Raw genomic sequence first — 19451 nt, forward strand, 5'->3', positions numbered from 1 at the left:
AAATACATACACTGATTCCGATTACAGAGGCACGTTTCAGGCTTATGAGGAGTATACGTATCGGATCATGGAGGAGTTTCATCATCATCATCATCATCACTTGCACCTCGTGACGTCGTTACATCATCGGTGTGTACGTGTTACATCGTCCTGTGGGATTCGAAACCTGAGTCCTCAACACAGTCTGCTACATTACTTGCTGCATTGCAGTGTTTCTTTTTTAATTTTCACTACGGCCACCAGTGTCACTGCGGTCAACTACACTACGGTCACTACAGTCAACTACGGTCAACTACGGTCATCGCGATGGGTTTGCACGAGGCCTACGCTCGACACTTCTCTGCGCTTTATTTTTCATCTTATGCTTTTTATAAGAGAAAGTAGTACTCCACGAACATTCAAGTTGTTATTTTGACTATTCCATGCACTGTAGAACATAGCTCAACGACACCGAAGTACTTATCCTCCAAGTCACAGAAACGAGCAGGTACCGAAGCTTCGTTTGATTTTAGTGAACTGCTGACGTCAAAACGCCAAAGCGGGCGTTCAAAATGATATATACACTAAAAAGCGAAAACAATAAAAATTCAAACGCAAAGATGGACAACGAATCAAAACAAAGTTTAGTTTTCGTGTAAAGGCATACAAGTGCGGAGAAACTGTGTTTTGAAGCTTTTTTAAAAACACAATACGGCAAGCCCAGTTCACAGCCTGTGCTTTTTCCATATTTTGCAAGACACTACAGACTTGCGTTTCGTCGGACGTCGAACTTGTTTTGGCCATTGCTCTAATCTGATTCCATGTCTGTCCAAACATTCTGCCCCATTTAGTGCAAATGAGCTTTCAGCAAAATTAGAAAATACAACGGCGATGAAAAGACGCTACGAATTCTGAGCCGCTCTAACTCCTGATGCTATAAACATTGAATCTGGCCATCGCGTTCTCGAAGCAAAAAAAAAAAAACGAAAAAAAGGAGATAAGCTTGTGCGATTACACGGCGTACATATCGGTGTCGACAGAGCATGCCGAGCAAAGGAAAAACAAAATACATGGCTCATCAAAATCGACTTGAGTTTCGCCCGAGACATGCTTGCAACACAATGTACTTCGTGCGATGAGCTTCGTGCAACATCGATGATATCTTTAAAAACTAATGAAAGAAAACAAAAAGCCATTCACCGAGAGCGGCCTCAACTATAGCGTAATTTTCTCCTCCGAGACATTTTGTGTCATTGCATATGCCAGTCAGCGAGGACAAATCCGGCAATTAAGCCAGATCTTGAGCCGATGCAAGTCTGCAGTATACTGCAAATGCCGGCCCGATCATTAAGAGTCTCGACGTTCACGACCGACTGAGGAACGGTGATTCATGGCGGGTCGTTGAAGGTTCCAGTAAAGTAATGCAGAAAAGAAGGCCATTTACTTCATGGCGTCACACTGATGCGGAATATGCATATCTAGAGCCTTCCTAAATTGCGCCCTGCCGTTATACTTTCAGGAGGCGATGGAAAGTTTTTTTTCTAAAGGACATCTTAAAGGGCCATCTGACACCGCGGCGCCATCTGCATATGGACTCAGTATTACCGTGAAGAAAGGCAAGAAGCTCTCGGTCGTCCTTCAGCGCAGCCAAATACAGGCCTGTTGCGGATGGCATCGAAATCGACGCCTGTCTACGATTTGGGACGCTGGGGTTTTAATGCAGAATGAATGTAACGGCTACCCTTAAGGTTTTCCGTCGGCAGACTTCCAGCAAAAATCAGAAATCATCAAAAAAGGAAAATTTCCGCAACTTTTGTCTTCACCTTCTACCCAGAGACGATGCTCTCATGTGGGCCTGATCAAAATGGATATGTGAGACAGGAAAATGGGCGCTTCCGGCTTTGTGATACTTGTGGTGAATAGGACAGGATGGGGGTGGGTTTATGGGGGGAGATTAAGCTTCTGCTGTCACAAGTTCCGATCTTATCACTATCTAATTATGTTAAATTCTTACGTATAATTCTTAAATCGCTAACTTCCCTTTGACGATTCCGACGGGCTAATGAATAATGCAGCATGATGATTGGGGGGGGGGGGGGGGGGGGGGGGGGGGGGCAGATCAGACTGCAAACTATCGCTGCCGAGCAACGTAGGACCTAGGTAAGGCCTCACGTAAGAGACCTTCGTTGTCACTGAGTGCGCAAGTTAAGTGCACGGTGCAGTGTGGGTGGGCAGCAAAGTGCCACTCGCAGAAACATGGACAACGAGCGGGGTTTTGAAAAATGGGAAAGTAAACAGTGAAAATTGATTGTTTGGAGCTATAGCACAAATGAAAAGAAACTGAAATAATGTAACTGAAAAATAAGAGCTTTTATATTTAAGTATTGCAAAGCAAGACGGGCCAAGACGAGTTCCTAGCAGCCCATTCGGAAGTTTGAGAACATGGCGGCGTGCAAATGACATGCATTTGGTCTAGTTTCTTTGTTGCGTTGTTTTGCTTGGTGCTATAACTTTAAGAAGTAAAAAAATAGTAAAGTAAACTAAACTTGTGCTTTTTTGTACATTACATTCTGATACTTTTAAATCGCAGTAGGCGAGCAAACACTCGGCCAGCAAAGTCTATTACGTGAACGTACTCCAACCACAGTGCGATCTTCTGAGTGACACTCTAGACGCCGTTTGGATTTGCCATATTGCACACATATCGAGTGATACTCACCGTAAGCGCACCTAACCTGCGCGCTTGAAAATGTCAAACGTGCACGCACGCACGCACGCACGCACGCACGCACGCACGCATGCACGCGCCCATACAAAAAGAATGTTCACAGTTGTCTCCGACAAGCCTGCTTTGGGAACTGCTACTGCAAGGAGTTTATTTCCATATAATACAAATATCCACACAGCCGAAGATTCACGTCCAGAATACGCTTACCAAGCATGCGGTAGAATCTTTCACTAGAGGCCGTGTATCCATTATTGACTGGTGTGACATTCGAATACGTTAAGTTCTAAGCCTACTTCAGAACCTGCTTTAAACAATGACATATCCAAGGAAGTGTGCACATTGAAGCGCAATGTATACTCCCAATGCCTGTGTGTGCTTCAATGTATCCATTTAGTCGCTTCCTATTGTCCCTGATTACCGTATGCTCTGAAGCAGCTCAATGACTACGTACTTAAGGGTCATGTGCCGCTTAATATATTATGTAGTAAAATCAAGCAGGGGAATTTCAGCGGTGAACACTAATCACCACCGGTTTTTCATGGCTTTATATGTCATTCAGTTGTCGCGTCAAAGCGCTGCTCAACTATACCGAGTCTTGCGCTCAAGTCTGGGAGCAGCTGCCACCCAATCGTCGCGAAGAGGAGAAAATTTCGCGGTAGCGGTCCCGAACCATTCGTAGTCTGCGGGAGTCCTTCACTTTCTCCTGGCCTCTTCGAGTGCACGACCTGCTCCAGTCCTGGAAGTCGGCGTCAAATATTGCGGCACCCGTTTCCACGTCCGGGAAGTCGACAGAAAGGGCGCATATCTTTAAGAGAGACAAAAGGGAGCAAGATATGTAGAGCAACGGCATTTCGGCGTCAGCAAGTCCACGCCTTGCAGCGGTATACAACGCGCTTTAAAAACATCATGCCTAGCGCGGTGCATTTATTTGGGCTGTTAGAGAAGGGGTACGCGATCTCGGCGATAATGGTTCGAGAGAAAAAAATTGGCAGTGGCGTAGCTCAGCTAGGCCAGGATATACGCATTGAAAGCAGTTTCGTCGACTGACATTTCGGTATCGAAACGCCGTCGTTGTCGTTCAGCAGCTTGGCGGCGTCTCTTCGCGAGACGTTCGCGGCTACGATCCGGCAGCTGACTGCGTGTCAGCGGCCGTTAGAAACGATAATGCAGTTAAGCCCGCAGAGCGTGGCAATATGTTGCAGGACTCTCGTCCTTCGGGCCTCTAGGCCGTCCGCTTAGCCTTTCACGCCTCGTTTTCACGCTGTCGGCCGGCCTTGTACCATGGGACGACTTGTGGATCGGAAGACTCAATTTCACGCAGCCTGCACTGCTGCCGTGACGAGCACCGACGCTCTTCTTATTCCCATAGTGCGCGTCTGAAGAGCGAGCGCATCGCTTCCGGCTTATATCCCAGCTGCGCGGCGTCACTCTGCGCATGCGCAGTTCGACGCAGCAGCTGTGGACCCATGGTTGCCATAGTACTGGTTGCCATGGTAACGGTGCATGCGCAGTAGTGGCCTTTGGCAGGCACCGCGAAATGCGCTACTCCCAGCCTAGTGCAGCTTTCGCTACAAAATCAACGTACCGATCACGACCATTGGTCTATACACGAGTCTGTACGCGTGCAGAGTCTGAACGCGCACAGACTCGTGTGTCGTCGGGTCTGCACACACGTGGTCGAGCAATCCCCTCTCTTCAACCTTCACAAAACATTATATAGTTCTGTCAGATACGCTGATAGTCCGTTCAGAAAGCTCCGTGTGTGAAATTCTTTGAGGCCGTTCTGAAGCTTTAGGCGTTTGCGCAGCGATAAATGACTTCGTTGCGTTGCCAGTTGTGTTTGTGCCGCCAGCCAAAATCTGGCTTTCAGCTGGACTTCCTTTCTTGCAATTCAATACCTAATTAGCCTACCTTACGAATTATGGTGCTTCCATCGTCGTATGTTCCCGTCTTTCCGGCGGCACCCAGAGCCATCACGGCGCGGGTGTGGTTGTCCACTTCGGTGCTGGTGAAAAGGTTGGGAACCTGTTTACAGGCCTGCGACATGAAATTGAAAATTGCATTTTTTCTGTCTATAATAATATCCTGGAAGAATGTGTCAGTCCTCGGGACACCTTTGGACACTTGACGCGTTCGTAACATTTGTAGTATAGCCTCACTCAGGTGTAGGCTGTTTGGAAGCTGCACCTGAAATCAGCAAATGTCCATTCCAGCTCTCCCTTTCAGGACAGACACTATAAGGGGGAAATCAAGTGCTTGGATGGTGGCCGTAGTAGGTTCTCGTGCTTCCGCTATACTGCTTTGCTTTCTACGTCGAACAACTCCACTATGTCTCATGAGGCATGCCGTAAGGTGAATGAATACGGATTGATTTATATCACCTGAGCTTTTTTACCACGGTTCGAAATTTTAGCGCAAGCGTTTTAGAGCGCTATCTATAAAAGCAAACGTTCCCGGCTAACGCTTGGTAATGTTTGTCGTCCTTGTCGGCAAAAAGCGCGCGCGATAACGTGACCAACCCGTGCACATCGCCGGCGTCACGTGCCTCGCGATAACTTCGTCGTTATCAGGTAGTGCGCCCGGTTGCCACAAGATGGCGTCGAACGCCATCCTGTGGACACTGAGGACCAATTGAATTTGGCCTGTGTTGGTATACTGCGGCATTCTAACGTCAAAGTGACCGCACTCGCCGAAAACGGAGCTTTTATAGGTTATAAGAGAAAACAAAAAAAATGAAATACATATGTAGACGTCACGGGCCGATCTCGCAAGTTAACTTCGTGCGACGGCGCCGAATTTCTTCTTGGATCTCGGAGGAATATGCTGCGCTGTTATTCTCTTCAAAACGGCGACAACCATGGCGACAACCAGGCCTAGGCGTAAACGTCACGAGTTTGAATCGAGTGGCGGTAAAATTTTTAAATTCGATTTTCAAAGACCTAAATGCGCCTTTTGCTGCCGGTCAAACGTAGTAGCCACAGCAGTTATGATAAAACCGCCAGTAACCACGTGACGCATCAGTCGCAATGAGGGAGGGCCATGCTCTGAATGCTGCACGTAGCCGGGAGGTCAGAGCCAAAGGCGTGGAGCGTGTCCAACAGAGAACGGAGGCTATCGGGACGCTGCCTGCGAAAGCGCTGCCCGACAAGACGCTCAAGTCCGTACCAACACAATTCTCACATCACGGAGCACTCGTTGTAACCCTCCCAAAACAGATACACGCAGCATTCGAAGCAAATATAACAACTGAAAAAGCACAAGGCACATGGTGATCGCCATTGTTGCATTTGGCTTTCATCAAAATGCGGACGTCGTGGAGGATGAGGACGAACTAGCTTTTCCCCGTCGAAGGACCCCCCTCCCAGCCAATGGCTTCGACCGATTCTCATGACCCTGCTAGGGTGACAATGCAGGGAGCGGTGCCACAATGGAGACAGGGGTCTATCCCCGACTATGGAGGGAGGGGACTATCTCCTTTCATCTACCACTCCCTGCTTTGTGACACTAGCAGGGTCATGAGAATCGGCCGACGCCATTGGCTGGAGTGGGGTCCTTTGATGAGGAAAAGCCGCTTCGTTCTTAAGTTGTATCCGACTATAGGGTGGCTAAACGCATACCGCTGATTATGATGACGATGATGTCCTCAGGCTTAATTTAAAAGGGTTAATGCAACCTTTGTCGTTTTCTGTTTTGTGAGGTTTCCATTTAGAACTTTTTTCTCTCGTGGATTCACCAGAGAACTGCGTATTCAATAGGAACAAAATCATTCAAACCTTAATATACTCAGCAGTAAGCGAGGTATACTGAATGGAATAAATGTCCGTGTGGTGCTGCTTAGGTGTAAATGTCGGATATATTGACACATGCCTTCCTTAGAAGATGAGGAAGAACGCAACGGGCCATTGGAGAAAGACGAAGTGACTCTGCTCCGTCTCGTGCTGACCTGACTGGCTGCCGGTGTTCCTCGGCGCAGGAGACTTCTTTGTAACGTTACGTTACAAATCTGGTGGAGGTGCGGGGTACGCTTCCAGCGCATAATCTACCTCTCACTACGGAGCTTACTCCGGTACATCAGCGCCTCGGCCGCCGCCTACGTGGAGAGCCCCCGGAATTTGGACCCCTTCCGGCCGCTACCAGGACGACGCAGCCTCGGGCCCCTAGCCCTGCTAAGCCGACTAGCCCTGCTAAGACCTATTTTGAAACCTGTCCGGGCTTTGTTATTTCTAAACGCCGTATGTCTCAAGTGAGTGCTCACATGCGTGGCGTCCGTCACCAGGACAGCTGCGGCGTCTTTCCTGTCGCAAGGCGCCCACACGCCGTGGCTGCCGTTCGTCGTCGTGTACCACCGGAGCGCCATGGTGAATGACACCATCAGGGAGTGGCGCCAGGATGACCGCCTGCGCTTCCTGTACAGCCGCACCATGTCCGCCTGCGAAAACAGAAAGCGCCAATTTGATGACCGGTCCAGTGGAATTTGTAGCATTTGCTTGCATAAAAACTACAATTTTTTTTTTCGTGAGCTTGTTGCCATCGTATATTACGCAATAACATATACAGCTCGTTAGGACGAAAAGTAGTCGGCATAGTAGCCGTCGGCATCGCGTGTAGGAAATAATCGAGGACAGCGTAAAAAATCGTATCATGGTAATTTGTGGTTGTAGTGATTGATGATTGGTATAGGTGCGATAATCGATAAAGAGTTAATGAAATAATTGTGATTAATTTATTAATTAAACTAATTAAAAATGAATGTCGCGTTCCACTCTTAAAGGCGAAGCTAAGCATCCTCCAATTTTTTTTTGTCATGCGCATGTTGCCTTCGCACTGAATGGCGGAACGACCAGGTGCTTTTAAGCGGTAGGCGCACTCACAGAAATAATTTTAAAACATAGCTTACCGCATAATATGACTGCGATTTTCTTATATTTACGCTTCTTTCGCACACAATTGCTCGAATTAAGAAAATTTTTACACCCTGAACGCCTAGTTTACAACTCTCTTACGGTACATTCAGGGGGCCATAATTAAGTTTGTAAATTTCACCAGTTGCGATTAAAATGTCTCATGAAAGAATTTCCAGTGAAAATCACGCAACTGAACTCAGCTTGCGGCATGGCCTCAGAATATAAATTTTGCATGTTTTGAACGCGATAACTTCGGCAATTTGTAAATTAAGTACCTAAATTTGTTTTGACCGCAGCGGTGTCAAAGTGGTTGAGCATCCGCCTCGCATGCTGGAGGTGCGGGGTTCGATCCCCAGTGCCGCCGGGCACCCACCAGTGGTACAATGGGTACAGGCTTTCCTCTGGCCTGGCGCTCGATTTAATCAGAGTGAAATGCTTGGGAAATGGGCTTTTGACCCCACCTTGAGCAAACGAAAGTGCCTTGTACCATGGCGCTTTTTGGGCGCAGATGCTCTTGCGCAATAAAAATTCACTATCATCAACCTAAATTTGTTTTACGCAACTACAGTGATGCATAAACTTCGCTTTTATGATTGTGAAATGCCGCAGTCTTGAGCAACCTTTATAAAAAACTGAGGGCACTAGTAAATTTTTTTTCGTCCTGGGTTAGCTTCTGCTCTTTAGAGCGACATACGCCTTTGACATAAGCGACATAGAATGGTCACTTATCACAATTATGGCATCAACCAGCCAGTGATTAACATCGCTATTAATCCACTCAGCTAGAGGGAATTTGACTCTATTGACAGTATGCGAGGGACAGGGTTAATTGGAGAGACATGGGAGAGGCCTTTGCCCTGCAGTGGGCGTAGTCAGGCTGATGATGATGACAGTATACACATTAGGCCCACTCACGTGTCATGTGAAGTTCCATGACCATCCACTTGTTTGGTTTGTTTCGGTAGCATATAGTCATAAATCCTTTAATGGGGGGGGGGGAGGGTTCTGGAGTAAGGGTGTTGATGTGTGTGCCTCGGTGCTTGAGGAAAGGGAGAAGCTGATAGATTATAGTAAGGACAGCCACGGATTAATGGATCTTGAGTTTGATTAGCCATTCACAGCCGTCACTCCAGGTTTTATTTCAGCCACTGAAGAAAAATTTAATAGAAAATAGAGGCTGTCTTTATGTATAGAAAAGTTTGTTGCGAGATAGCGCGCACGAGTGGAACTGTTGGGTTTTGGCTTCGACGAGTTCAGTGAACCGTGGTTTTCGTTGCCGAGGTGGTAGGGCGCTACGATTAAGATCGGCCCCGACGACTTCGCCAAACTACACAAAAAAAGCAACTGTCTTAATCTTGCCAGTCACCGACTTGCACGCAGCATGTGACAGGAGAGAACCGGGATAGCGCGACGGCGTGCTTTTAAAATGCAACGCAGGATAATGCTGTCAGCATGTCCACCACAAATATGCTAATTCTGGAAAGCCAAAAATGGAAGCAGTGAACTCACTGAAATAATGCACCAAAAAGAATTTAATTTAATGTTACTCACCATTCCCATTAGGTAATCGCTTTCGGGTTTGTCATATGATGTTGGTGGTGTAACCAGGCATGTTCGAAACTTGCTGGTAATTTCGCTATCGAACAGATGCGTCCGTAATACGAGTCCATCTATGCTGAAAGACCTGAAAACAGGAAGTCGCGCCACTATTCGCTTTGGCGTTCGGTGATGGCGTATATAAATGGGTGATGCATTTCTGAATGAATGCCGCAACTTTTTAAAAACGGTAAAAAGACATTATTTTCCGCAGAGAACTATAGACGCAAGAAAAAATTGCACGACGCTCAACTCGCATGGTTATAAGCTCTAATGCACAGCCAAAAGAAATGAAATGACCAGAAGGAATTATGGCAGGCTGGTTTTTAAGATTTGTTTTTGTTAAAATATATTGGCCGTTCTTTGTCTCTGCGACAAAGTTGATAAAAATGTTAGAATTCCAATAGCAAGCAAGAAACAGAAGAATATATATTTTCCAGTTGTTTTGAAATATATAGACAACTACTTTATTTGTATTTTCTGATTGGCTTGCATAGGTATCACGTGATGCATACAATTCACGCTTGTTTGTGCCATATTGTTGTTATAATGTTTGGTGTCATTGTTTGTCTGATATTTGCGTTAAAGGTGTGTGCTACCTTCTGAATCAGGGAGCCAAGGCTTAGAAAGGCCTATCGGCTTTTGCTTTGGCTTCCCCTTTCATTTTCAAAGAATTAAACGCCAAACCAAACCAAAAATGTGTTTTGCCTCCAAGCACCTTTGGTTTATGCGCAGTACGCGGATTCCTCCAAGCGTTACCTTTACAGAGAGCCCAGTTATGGCATACAGTTTAAATACCTCTGCTTTCTGTTTAATGAAATCCTCATGTTATTGTTCTCGGGCCTGTTCTGATCACAATGAAATGATAAAATGATGCGCTCTCCTCAGTACTGACAGAAGACACGGCTTTTGGCAATACCCTCTGTAGAGCACATGTGATACGAGGACAGAGGTTAGATAGGGCTAGGGGAAAACAAATGCCCTGCCCGCACCGTCTTAAGGACAGCGGGAGTAATCGCGAAAGCCAAAACTGAGCAAACGTGACGCTCCGTACAGTAATTAGGCTTTGAAAGAAAAACTTTCTGCACGAGCAAAAAAGAGAAAAAAATCAGGCTCTATACTTTTGTTCAGCTGCCAGGCTTTAGGCCTGTCTATTCTTGATTCTAGCATGCAATGAAGTGTACGTTTCTTTGTTTTGGTTAAGGCTCTCCGAGGGAAGAACGAAAATGCACCCCTTTACCAGAACTGGAGTCGGCCAACCTTGGCCACCGCCTCCCATGTGAATAGACCAATTAATCCTCGGTTCTCAGTCCCCAGCTGCTGCGAAGCAACCGACTAAGGCGGTGATTAGGCCTATGACGCAGCGGATGGTGCTAGGAACTTTGTGTGGATACAGTGGCCTTGTTTGGCGCAGGGATCGATTAATGCAAGATTAATGTGGGAGACGTTTGTTCTGCAGTGCACGTAGTTTGGCTGATGATGTAAACGAAAGCAACGCTCATTTTTTTGTTGCGCGAACGGACATCCATCAACATTACATGACCATTGCAGCGCAGAAGGGGACAGTGCAACCATGCTAATTGATGTCTTGTAGTTGGGTAGGGTATACGCGTACATAGCCGCAGAGTTTATATGTGGAAGACAGCATTTCGCAAGAGAGTCTATTTTCGAAGGAATAATTGGTATGTACTGGATCATTAGTTCGACGGCCTACGTAAAAAGTTAGAGCGGAATTGTATATCGATGATGATGACAATGAATTTTAATGTCGTAAGGACAGCTGCAGCCAAAGAGCACTTTGGAAAAAGGAATTTGTTACACAAGGTGGGGTAAAAGATCTATTTTGCAAGTATTGCGCCCCAGATGAGCCGAGCACCTTGAAACCGGTGGATGCCCGGCGGCACTGCGGGATTGCATATTGAGTAGAACCTGAATTCCTGCTGTTTGCCATAAGATGCCGTAAGGACCAAGTGAAATTTTTAGCTGCCTGCATGGTGGGCAGCCCGTGGGAGTATTAATCAACAAACTAGAGAACTAAGGCAACTAGGCTCACTAATTAACGCTTCACCCCCCCCCCCCCCCCTCCCTCTTAGGCGCACCAAAAATAGCATGTGCTCGCAACTGCGGGGTTGGCGTGTGATACTTTCACCAGCTCTCGTCGGCAACTAGAATCCTGACAGTATTGTTGGCCGCAGCGGTGGCTCAGTGGTTATGGCACTCGGCTGCTGACCCGAAAGACTTGGCTCCGATTGCGGGGTCGAATTTCGATGAAGGCGAAATTCTAGATGCCCGTGTAATGTGCGATGTCAGAGCACGTTAAAAAACCTCAGGTGGCCGAAACTTCTGGAGCCCTTCACTACAGCGCATTTCATAGCCTGAGTCGCTTTGGGACGTTAAGCCCCCGTAAACCATAAATATCCGTCGTGGCTGTGGGAGGCCCATAATGTGCTGCCGCACCCCAATCGTTAAAACGCTGGCCCAGAACAACACGTGACCTTGTGCTTCAGCCATGTACACGGGGACAATGGTTGGAAGATGACTTGTTCAACTAACAAATGTCCTCGCATGATGAGTTGACCGCAAAAAAGTTGCCAGGCAATCATAAATGTGATGCGACATGTCTGCGTCAATAGTACGGTTTTAAATTTCGTCGTTTCGAATTCGCTTTTAATGTCCGCCTCTTAATTGCGCCTTTCCGATTTCGCGTCCCGCCAGGGGTGCTATTACTGCGCGCCTCCTCATTTCTCTTTCTTTCTCGCACTCCTCCCTTCGTCCTGACGGTACCGACAGTGCAGGCTCTGACGCGAGCGATAGTTCTTCGCGCTCCCGCTATGGACGGTATTGCTGCATGCCTCCTACTCTTTCCCTCTCACACTCCTTCGCTCGCTCCAACGACGGGATCTCCGAGTAGAGCACTAATTCCTCCTGACCTTGCTAGGAGCGATATTGCAGGCCACTTCCTCGTCTACCTGCCATCTCCACAACTCGCCCTTCTCTCTCACACTCCTTCGCTCCGTCATCAGCTCACACAGCCCTCCGGTCGCAAAGCCCACAAAGATAGATTTTGAGGAAACGAGGGCCATACTGCTAACACATTAAAAAAAAAACAAAAACATTTATGGGCTCGTCGTTAAGAGTAGGTGTAAGCATGAAATGCATTGCACGTAAGGTGTAGCGCATTGAAGGACAGCTCATAACTAGTGGTAGCCGCCCACTGGGATAAGCAAGGTTCTTCGACTGTGAAACATTCCCCTATCACAGCTTGCTTCTATTCCTCGAGCAAAGATGTGCACATGGTCTCCCTGGCTGCTTTCGAGGCTTGAGTAGCCAACGTCATCAGCAGCTTTTCTTAACTGGACAGTGAGGTCGATTTCCTTCACTGACGCTTTGGTGTTTTTACATGCCGCTGCTTTCAGACCCTTCTGTTTTTCATGATCGTCCATCGGTCTTTTCGTTCTTTGACGCGCCATAATGCTTTCCTAATCTTCAACGGCCTTAGCGACGCGTTTAGCCGCTTTGTCGTTGTTCTCGTATTCTTGTGCGGCTATATCATGATGATGATGACAAAGCTGCCTTTAGTCAAGTCTTTCTATCCCTCAATTCACTTAACCGGCTGAGTTGCATAGCCACGGCTATATACAACACTACTGACTTCGAGCACTTGGGAGCGCAGAGTGACAGGATGAAAGATGAGGAAGACGACGATTTACAACACACTGAGAGGAAATCGGTTTTGGCCGAGTGCAGAAGCCATAAACAAAACTAGGCTGCTCTGTTGGCACTGGCGCTGGTCCGAACCAACCCAGACCCAAGGTTTCTTAATGCCATAGCATTTAGGTTGTAATCTAAAAAAAAACAAAAAAGCGACTTCTCTGTTACGAAATTCTCTGATTGGTCGAGAGAGGTACCCGCCTATCTCGAGAGACACTCATTGCAGACACCCAAGCAGGCAACCTAGACATTATTGCATTTTATTCTTTAAGAATGTGGTTAAGACGCCCTCAAGTTTTTTCGGCTATCTACCATTCTGACAGGATAGCTCGAGAGTTTTCGGGTAGTTCGGCTTAATGTTCAGCCCGAGGTTCTCTGCAGTTTACTAACGATGTTCGGCTGAATTTGTTGAGAATGGAAGCTAAAAGCCTTTCATGCTTATAAGAAAAAAGAAAGCGAAAAGAAGCGATCAACATTTTCTGTCTTTGTCGCGTTGATAAGGCTGAATGATAATGGAGCTGGTGGGGGGCAGGGGCGGGGGGGGAATTCGTCAATTTTTGAGAGTGTGATTAGAACCTTGCAGCGGCTGTGTCTAAATTCCATTCCCCGCTTCAGTTTCGCGTGCCTCAATACCAGGGCTGCCCGGATCGTTTCGGGTGCCAGAATAAGGAAATAAAATGTCACGGAGAAAAGCTGCGCTCTTCCCAGGGGCTTATTTCCACTGAGCGGCTATTAGCCACGGCCTGAAAGCAACGGCACGACCACTCAGGAAAACTGAGCAGAGTTTTCTTGTGGCCTCGCAGCCGCATTATGCGGATGATTCATTATCCGCCGGAGGAAATCTACTGAGTGCAGAGAGTTTCTTCTGATTAGTGCGCCATGGTAAATGTGAAACTATTTTGGTGAAATTTATATCTGAAAAACAAAACAAAGACAAAAACAAAACGAGCGTTAAACCTCGGTGGAATGCTGCGGGAAACTTGTAAAGAAGATTATACCGCCAGCTTCCCTTCTTCAGTGCAAATACAGAAGTGTTGAAACAGTCGTATTTAATTCGGAGAATTTAGAAAGTTTGGGAACACTTTCACAGATGGCATGTGTTTTAGTTTTCTTTTATAATCAGAACTTAATATACATTATTAACAAGCAGTGCGTTTATGCAAGGCTATGCAAAGGACTGTTTGACGTTCTGAAGGGCTTTGCTTGGACATAGACCGCATCAAGCCGTCACACTTGCGCAGTCAGTATACTTAATTCCGTACAGCGCAGCAAACACCTATAGAAAGTCTGTGTAAAAGTAAGAGCCTAGAGGCACGCTGACGGAAGGGAAGTGCTCGAGAGTGTTCTTATACTCACTCCACTGTTTGCTCAAACGGTGTTACTTTGATGCCACGTACTAACTTTCTAAGCCGAGGCACAGAGTTCTGAATTCAAGACATGTTTCTACTCCCTTGGAAGTTTTCACTCGTTATCATTTTCACTCAAGAAGAAACAAAGGCCCCATTGTATATAAAAAAAAATATAATCTAGGTAGAGTGGCGAACTCATTTACTGCAGCTCTTTGAACAATGATTCCAGGTTTACTCTCATCATTCGTCAAATCCCGTTTGGTTCTTGGCCCGTCGGGACCAAAAATTAATTTGGCGTTATATTAGCATTTTTTCGCATTCGTGCATGCTTATACGTGTTATTAAATAGCGCTACGCGTGACTATACCGCCATCACGGTAAGCGTAGTGTTGCGTCATCGAAGAATAGAATGTCTGTTCATTGATCCTCTACCTTCGTGCTGGGCGTAAGTCTATTTCCCGCGACGTTGCCTGCCTAGTGGCCTTAACGTCGATGCGACACACTTCTGCATTACTTTCCATCAGCGATAAGAAGACCTGTCGCTAACCTAAAATGAGCGCTTTCATCTAGAATGTCGATTTCGGGATAGTGACAAATAGCCGGCGCTTTGGAGTCTTACTTAAGGTGCTTTGAAAGTTTTTTGAAGGCATCACTGTTTGCATGGACCCAGGGTTTGACGCCCAGGATGACAAATCTACGTCGTCTTGCACGTCCCGAGCCAGTGCGCTGCTGTAACTTGGTCTGCATATTCCTGAAATCCTGAACAGCAAGAGAGTGGATATATTCGTCAGAAATGTTTATAGGCCACCAAGTTACCTATTAAGATGAAAAGAAAACAGTACATGAACTTTAATTTTCGACGCAGCTTTCAGGCATGGATCAAAACTACAAAGTATCCCCTTTAACTGGTTTTAACTCCTATGTATGTTGTATTCCTTTATTTTGTTTTTATTGCCGCCGCGGTGGCTCAGTGGTTATAGTGCTTGGCTGCTGACCCGAAAGACGCGGGTTCGATCCCGGCCGCGGCGGTTGAATTTCTTTGGAGGAGAAATTCTCGAGGCCCGTGTACTGTGCGATGTCAGTGCACGTTAAAGAACCCCAGGTGGTCGAAATTTCCGGAGCCCTCCACTACGGCGTCTCTCATAGACTTAGTCGCTTTGGGACGTTAAACCCCATAAACCAAACTAAACCAAACCATTTTGTTTTTATTTCTTGCTATGCGAGGCTATTTTTGTTGCGATAGTATTAGGAGGGCCATGAAAGCGAAAACTGCCCGCTGACTTCTGTGCTAAGCCTCCACCTGAAAAATTGTGGCATGTGGTGTTTAAAGGGATTTGCCTGTCTCCACCTTCAACCAGTCAACCGTCCCCCTCTCTCCGTCTCCACTTGTCGGGGGAAGGAGGGAGACGCCGGCCAAATAATGATTCAGCAAAAATGAAAAGCTCTAGGACAAAAGCAGGCCTGCGTGCAAAATGGGGGGAGGGGGTGGACACATAAGCTCCGCCTTAAGTGTATGACGGGATAGCGTAGTGGGTTAACTCCCATGAATGCAGAAGTTAATTCTTTGCGCTCACAGATCCCTGGGAGTCATCATACCCCTCCTGGCCCAGCGGTGCAGCGGTTAAGCGATGCGCCACTGCCCTGCGATGGCAGGTGCTCCCAGCGGTGGGCCTTGTGCGGCTTAGGTAGCTCTTCCCGAGTGACCCATCATTAATTTAACTGCCACCTGCCAAGGTGGGCAGTTTGCTCACGATGCGATGGAAAGGTTCTGATGACGCCGCTAAAACACGAGACCTATAGTTGCCCACCTGCCTCCTAGGTTGAGAGCTGGGGACCACCTGCCAGAGCCATGCTCATGGTTTTTCGCCCACAACGCCGACACCGGATTTTCTGGAGATCGGGGCCTTTAAAGCTATCGCGTTAATAGACAGCTCTCCGAAAAATAATCAGGGCAGAAATCAGGCTTGCGGGAGCGATTCCTTCTCGCATTGCTCGGGAAGAGCAACCTGAATCTCACAAGCCCCTATGGTGGCTGTACGCATTTGCAGCAGCCACCTGCCGGTGCAGTGGCGACATGAAGATTCGCCGCGATCTATCAGTGTGGCACATTTTGCATAGTTGCGTAGTCGGAGTTGGAATACTATATGAATTGGAATAGGTTAGGATATAATTTAGGAGTGCCATTAAATGTTCTATATTAGAATTAAGCCACATGATGTTGAAACCGTGATCACGTGATTGAGATTTTCCTCTGCTTCCTGCTTTTACTTAATTGCCGCAAAATTTTTACGCAGTACTACCGTTTAATCGCATATTGGACTAACAAATTTTTTTCAGCAATCACTTGACATAGGATTTCTGCTGCTTGATTGGAAGGTATGGCAAGGTGATTCCACTCTATAAATCAGGCAGCAGCCGGTCTTCCCTCAATTACCGACCTATATCATCAAAAAGCATTCCATGAAAAATATTAGAACACATCATATTTCTATCGCGCAAACGTTCTCGAGTAGAATTCATTTTTCTCAAGCTTGCAGCATCACTTTAGAAAAACTTGTTACTGCTAAACTATTTGCTTCCTTCACGCACAAGCTAAACATCATTCGTGATAACCGTTCATTGGCAGATTGTATTTTCCTCGATTATTAAAGTGTGTCATAAACTGTGACTTTACAAACTACGGCTCATGAACATAACAAAACTTCAAGCTGATATTATTGGTTTATAGTTGCTATCATAGTTTTTCTTATTTTTCCTTTCTATAGCTGTAACCGTGCTCTCCCCTTTCTAATGCATTTGGATTCCCTGAGGATACATGAAATAAAAAATAAAATAAAATGTTTTCCTTCTGTCTTCCTTTGCGCTTTATTCCTCTCCCGACAAGCGGGATCACGCTGTTGTGCAGGGAAACTCCAGCGTTTATGGTGTAATCCGCGCTGAAGACAATAGTGTGTATTTCATCTCAGATGGACCAGTCGAGTGAGGCCGTCAAACTTGACAACAGAAAAAAATCTGCCAAACGGTGTTGCTGCACAGTGAAGCTCCATAACAAATAAGCAGTCCATTTAGAGGCTCGGGAATCGCTCCAACCTACTGCATTTGGAGTTTTACCGCTTGCCATACGTGAGGAAGTCCTTAATTACCTTCAGAAGGTCGAACGCCAACTGGAGCTGGTCAGTATTGACACCTTGAGAGCCCAGATACTCGACATCCAGGACTCCGTAGTGGTAGACGCGGTTCTCTTCCCAATAAAGCTGCAACTTGCTTTCGCCATGGCGCTTCGCCAAGTCACGTCTTGCGGCGGCCATGTTTCTGAAAAAAAAAAAAAAAATGTGCAGAAGGCAGGAACACTATGCAAGCTAGATAAAGAACGGGAATTACGTTTCCACTGTGGCTGGCTGACAACTGATGGAAGTGACGAAAGGAAAGCATGCCATTCGCATCCCTAAAGTTGACAACGCATGTATGGCTAGCCTCATTAAAATCTTGCAGAGCTGCAAAGCCCCAACAGAGTCAAGCAGTGAGGACCAGAAGAATTCGTAAAGCTCATCAATGGGGGAAATGGATCCTGGCTGGCTGTCGACTCGATGTCGGCCAATGAGAAGCTGTTATTACCCATCAACAGCTGCTGCATGTGAAATAGCGAAAATCCCATTCGCAAACGGCGGCCCCAGAACGCACAAAGCCAGCGGCTGCGTCGTTCAAAAATGCGCCGTGCAACCCGTACAGGCGACGAGAAGGCATGTGTAGCGCTCTAGTGTTCACCGGCAGTAGGGAGTACTTCAGTCGGCGTCTGCAGAAGCTCAGGAATTTGCATTTTTACATGCCGTCAAAAGCAAACGCTGTTTCCAGTTATTTGCACAACGCATATACAGAACACAAAAGAGGTGTCAGGCTACGCTGTGCCCCATTAGATCGTCTGAGTAAATACTGAATGCATTTCAGGAAAGTACTATAAAAAGAAAACGACGGCAAACAACGACTATATCGGGACTGCTGTCATGAATGCTCATAGAAGCTTATAGACTGTTCGCAGGCCACGTCACGTCTCCATACGAGGTTAAATTCATGAGTGACTGCTGAGCCATAGCTTCTGAGCCTGGTGATGCGAGACCTGAAGCCCGTTTCTGAGTCTCTGAACGGTGACACTGAGAGCACGCCACTGCCGCGTTGCGGGAGTGGCGTTTGGTAGCGTTGGCTGCAACCATCTCCATTTACGAGCGACAGCAGCATCAAGCCACCACAACGTGACTTCCAAGTAAAATACGATTCTCGGCACGCCCCAACGAATCGCGGGGTGTCTCGAGTCTCGTCGTTCTCTTTCCGGTTCTAGCCGATAGCTGCCCAGCGTCCCCTTTTTCTTCCAGTCACGTTTAGAAAGTTCAGCGAATTCCTGCAGACGCGGTGGACGCATGCTTTGCATTGCAATAAGTACGCAGTGAGGTAGACACCGTTGATCCTCGGTGAAATGAAGTTGAAGGGGCCGGTGATTACTTCGCTATAGCCGTAGCTTCGTTATAGCCCGTGTTGACCGGTCTTCCAAGGAGAATCGTAATTCCTTCGTTATATCCATTATTTCGTTATAAAGAGATTCATGGCGTTATTGCTCCTAAGCGTTGAGCTGCGGTTGTACTCCTGCTAAGTGCTCTGGCTTCATCAGTGGGCGGGCAAAGTGTGTTAACGCGACCGCATTTGTCATCCAATATGTCAGCCATCTACTAACCGGTAGGTCACCGATATGCCAAAGGATGTGTTCGACGACCGCGAGGCGTGGTCCAAAAAGGCCCGAGTCTTGTTCGCGCTGTCGTCGGCGAATGTGTCTCCGGACGAGCGATAATAATGGGTGAAGAACAGGTATTCGCAAAGGCCGTCCGCTGGCATCATGTCGCCGCTGTGCAGGTCGGAAGCGCCCACGGTGCACAGCAGGGGATGGCGCCCCATGGGATGACCTGCGGTGCAGTCGGCGGCGAAGGTGGCGGCTATAGAGTTGAGTCTAGTGTGGAGGCGCTTTTGGCGAAATGACAGGCAGGCTTGCTGGTTAATTTATCCCAGGTTCAAGATAACAGTAAACACTACCTACGCCTTTATAAGCGCATGTAGCTGCGTAGATAGGAGGATAGGTTGTCAGTGTTGTCCAGGTGAGCATGAAAAAAAAGGAAGACGAAGGGGAAGAAGTACTGTATG

The 19451-nt window shown here is 47.0% G+C and overlaps 1 protein-coding gene across 1 annotated transcript; it reads right to left on the reverse strand.

Moving 5' to 3' along the window:
* Positions 1–3308: 3308 nt before the first annotated feature.
* LOC149372199 (uncharacterized) lies at positions 3309–19208 on the reverse strand. Its single transcript, XM_089581819.1, has 7 exons — positions 18991–19208; positions 17411–17579; positions 14887–15026; positions 9163–9295; positions 6963–7136; positions 4619–4744; positions 3309–3512 (listed from the first exon to the last, which is right to left on the reverse strand). Exons 1-7 carry the CDS (start codon positions 19206–19208, stop codon positions 3309–3311), a joined length of 1164 nt encoding a protein of 387 aa, XP_089437945.1.
* Between the last annotated feature and the right edge of the window lie 243 nt (positions 19209–19451).

Source organism: Amblyomma mixtum, chromosome 1 (genome assembly GCF_055824585.1).
Source record: "Amblyomma mixtum isolate Tamu chromosome 1, ASM5582458v1, whole genome shotgun sequence".
NCBI lineage: Eukaryota > Metazoa > Arthropoda > Arachnida > Ixodida > Ixodidae > Amblyomma > Amblyomma mixtum.

Bases quoted from the DNA above. Each gene is read 5' to 3' on its own strand.
- LOC149372199 (XM_089581819.1), bottom strand. From the start codon at position 19,208: ATGGGGCGCCATCCCCTGCTGTGCACCGTGGGCGCTTCCGACCTGCAC. The intron at 17,580-18,990 runs GTTAGTAGATGG...TTTTTTTTTCAG, and splicing joins GGCATATCGGTGACCTACCG to AAACATGGCCGCCGCAAGAC. The intron at 7,137-9,162 runs GTGAGTAACATT...CTGTTTTCGCAG, and splicing joins GCGATTACCTAATGGGAATG to GCGGACATGGTGCGGCTGTA.